General features: G+C 51.5%; 1 protein-coding gene across 3 annotated transcripts in view; it reads left to right on the top strand.

Annotated features, from left to right (window-relative positions):
* LOC103617103 (src substrate protein p85-like) overlaps window positions 1–1,525 on the top strand; it is a 21,005-nt gene extending 19,480 nt beyond the window's left edge. For 2 of the 3 annotated variants that reach the window (XM_017736433.1, XM_017736432.1), the window contains exons 12-13: window positions 424–495; window positions 1,255–1,525. In XM_017736433.1, the coding sequence (XP_017591922.1) occupies window positions 424–495; window positions 1,255–1,391 (209 nt within the window). In that variant the 3' untranslated portion in view covers window positions 1,392–1,525. Of the gene's footprint in view, window positions 1–160; window positions 391–423; window positions 496–1,254 lie in introns of those variants that run through there. The other variant, XM_017736434.1, reaches the window with a different exon arrangement.
* Window positions 1,526–2,816: the final 1,291 nt, after the last annotated feature.

The following is a 2,816-nucleotide window of genomic DNA, read 5'->3' as shown; positions in this document are numbered from 1 at the left end:
GGCTGCCTGTGCTGCTCCAGGGCCTGAGGGTGCCTCTGGTTCAGCCCATTCCTCACGTGGCTGGTGTTCTGGTGGAGTCTCCTGGTGTGAGGAGTGCAGGTAGCCTTTGTCTAAGCACAGGAGCAAGCTGCATGGGCTGCTGTCGGTGCTTCTGTTGCAGCTTTGCTGGTACTGGAGATGGCAAGTGAAGAGGTTGGAGTTATTCCCCACCTTTTTCTTGGGAGAGGAGCATGAAAGATCAGGACCCAACTGTCTCATTGAAGAAAGGAAGGGAAGTCACACCTTGCTTTGGGGATGTGGTGCACCTCTCCTTGTTGACAGGGTTTGGATGTGCTTCCCCAAAGCTGGGCTAGAGGGTGGCACTGACCAGTACTGTGTGGTTGCTTCAGCCTCTGTCTCATTTGTCCGTCCTGTGTTCTGCAGGGAACATGGACAGTGCTTATGAGGGGCAGAATCCTGGGATCTGCGCGGTGGCTCTCTATGATTACCAAGGAGGTGGGTCTGGAAGGTGCTGTGCCCCGGCAGGGCTGTGCCCTGGGGACGTAGGGATTCACTGCATCAGCAAAGGGGGAAAGATTGTGACTTGGTGGTTTAAATTTCTTCCTCCTGGGAAGCAGAATGAGACCTGGCTTGGGAACTGTCATGGTTTAGGAATGGTATTTTCCAGTTTAGTACTCTCAGTAAAAAAAAACCCTCTCCAATTGGAGGCAAAAAAAGGCAAAGATCACAGGTTGAGACAAGAACAATTTACTGGAAACAGCAATAAGAAAGTGAACAGTAACAGCAACAATATCAATAACAAAAAGTGTAAGAAAAGAAATTATTCACATGGAAAAATACCCAATAATAGACAATGTTGGATGGCTCCCTCCACCACATTTTCTCAACCAGAAGGAACCCCGTCTTCCTCGGAATCGAGAGTCCCTTTCCCCCACCCCTGGCAATGACATGAGGGGGTATAGAATAATCTCCATGTCTTGGCCATGGCCCCTCCCAGCAACTGCAAAAAATTAGCTTTGTCATGGCCCAAACCCGGACAGAACAGAGAAACTTCATCTTTTGCCTGTGATGTCTTGTTCTTTCTCTGCTTTATCTGTGCTGTTGGATGGGGTTGGGTGAGGTAAATTCTAGGGGGTTATCAGAGCACTTGTTCTGTCTTCTCCTGCCTGGGGGAAGGTGGGAGGAGGAATGTGAACCAGCTCTCTCTGAGGTTCTCTTTGCATTATGACTGTCTTTTCTTGACAATTTTTGCAGATGGAGATGATGAGATTTCTTTTGATCCTGATGACACAATCACGCACATTGAGATGGTGGATGAAGGCTGGTGGCGGGGACAGTGTCATGGCAGAGTTGGCCTCTTCCCAGCAAATTATGTGAAGCTTCTGCAATGAAATGAGCACAGTGCAAGCTACTTCCTTCCAAACTTTTGCCTCTGTCGTGCTTTGATACTGGCCAAATGCCAGGCACCCACAAAAGTCACTCACTCACCCTCCCCTTGAACAGCCTGGTAGAGGAGAGAAAAAATTAATGAAGGGTTCATGAGTTGAGATAAGGACTGGGAGAAAACACTCCAAGGGCAAAACAGGCTCCACCTAGAGGTACAAAGTGAATTTATTACTAGCAGAGTCAGAGGAGGATAATAAGAAGTAAAATACGCCCTTAAAAACACCTTTTTTTCCCCCCCAACCCCTCCCTCCTTCCCACCAACTGTGCAGGGAGACTGGACGTGGAGGTTTGGTCATTTCGTCACCTGAGATCTGCTGCTGCTGCTCAGGGAGAGGAGTCCTTCCCCTGTGAGACCGTGGATTTCCTCCCAGGGAAGACAGTTCTTTGTGAACTCCCCCGGCGTGGGTCCAATCTCACGAGCAGCAGTCCTCCCAAAACTGCCGCAACCTGAGCCCCTCCCACAGGCAAAGCAGTTCTCCCAAAACTGCTGCGGCGTGGGTCACTCTTCCACGGGGTGCAGTCTTCCAAGGCCAGGCTGCTCCCGACCCGGAGCAGGGGCCTCTCCCTGCACTGGGTCACAGCCTCCTGCAGGCATCCACCTGCTCTGGCATGGACACCTCCCCCGTGGGCTGCGGATGTACGTCTGCATCCCCCGTGGATCCCCAGGGCTGTGGGTGGATCTCTGCAGGGAGACACCAGGGTCAGTGGAGAAGGAGGGGCAGGAGGGGCTCCAGGAGCCAGAGCCGAGATTCCTCTGCAGGCCGTGGTGATTGCCATGGTGATGCAGCTGTGCCCCTGCAGCCCCCGGGTATCCACGGGGGATGCAGAGATCCACCCGTCCACGTCCAGTCTCCCTGCACAGTTGGTGGGAAGGAGGGAGGGGTTGGGGGAAAAAAGGTGTTTTTAAGGGCGTATTTTACTTCTTCTTATCCTTCTCCTCTGCTAGTAGTAATAAATTCACTTTGTACCTCTAGGTTGAGCCTGTTTTGCCCTTGGAGTGTTTTCTTCTGGTCCTTATCTCAACTCATGAACCCTTCATTAAATTTTTTCTCTCTCCTCTGCCCAACTGTGGAGGGGAGAGCAAGTGAGCAGCTGTCATGGGTGCCTGGCGTTTGGCCGGTGTCAAACCATGACAGCCTCTCTCTGCTTCAGCCTTTTCCATGTTATCAGCTTCATTTGGCTCAGCTTGGTGTATACACATTGAGAGAAATATCAAGGAGCAAACTGGCAGTGTCAGAGGGAATGTTTTGTCTTATGCCCAAGAGGCAAAGCAAATCCCTCCCTCAAGCCAGTACATCTTAGGCAGATGCTCAGCTGTGGGAGTTGTTGCTCTGTGGGATGCAGGTACCATCACAGCAGGGATAAACCCG

This window comes from Corvus brachyrhynchos, unplaced genomic scaffold (genome assembly GCF_000691975.1).
Source record: "Corvus brachyrhynchos isolate BGI_N302 unplaced genomic scaffold, ASM69197v1 scaffold2266, whole genome shotgun sequence".
NCBI classification, from domain to species: Eukaryota; Metazoa; Chordata; class Aves; order Passeriformes; family Corvidae; genus Corvus; species Corvus brachyrhynchos.
Note: the sequence above shows the minus strand (reverse complement) of the source record. Positions and strands in the feature narration are given on the sequence as shown.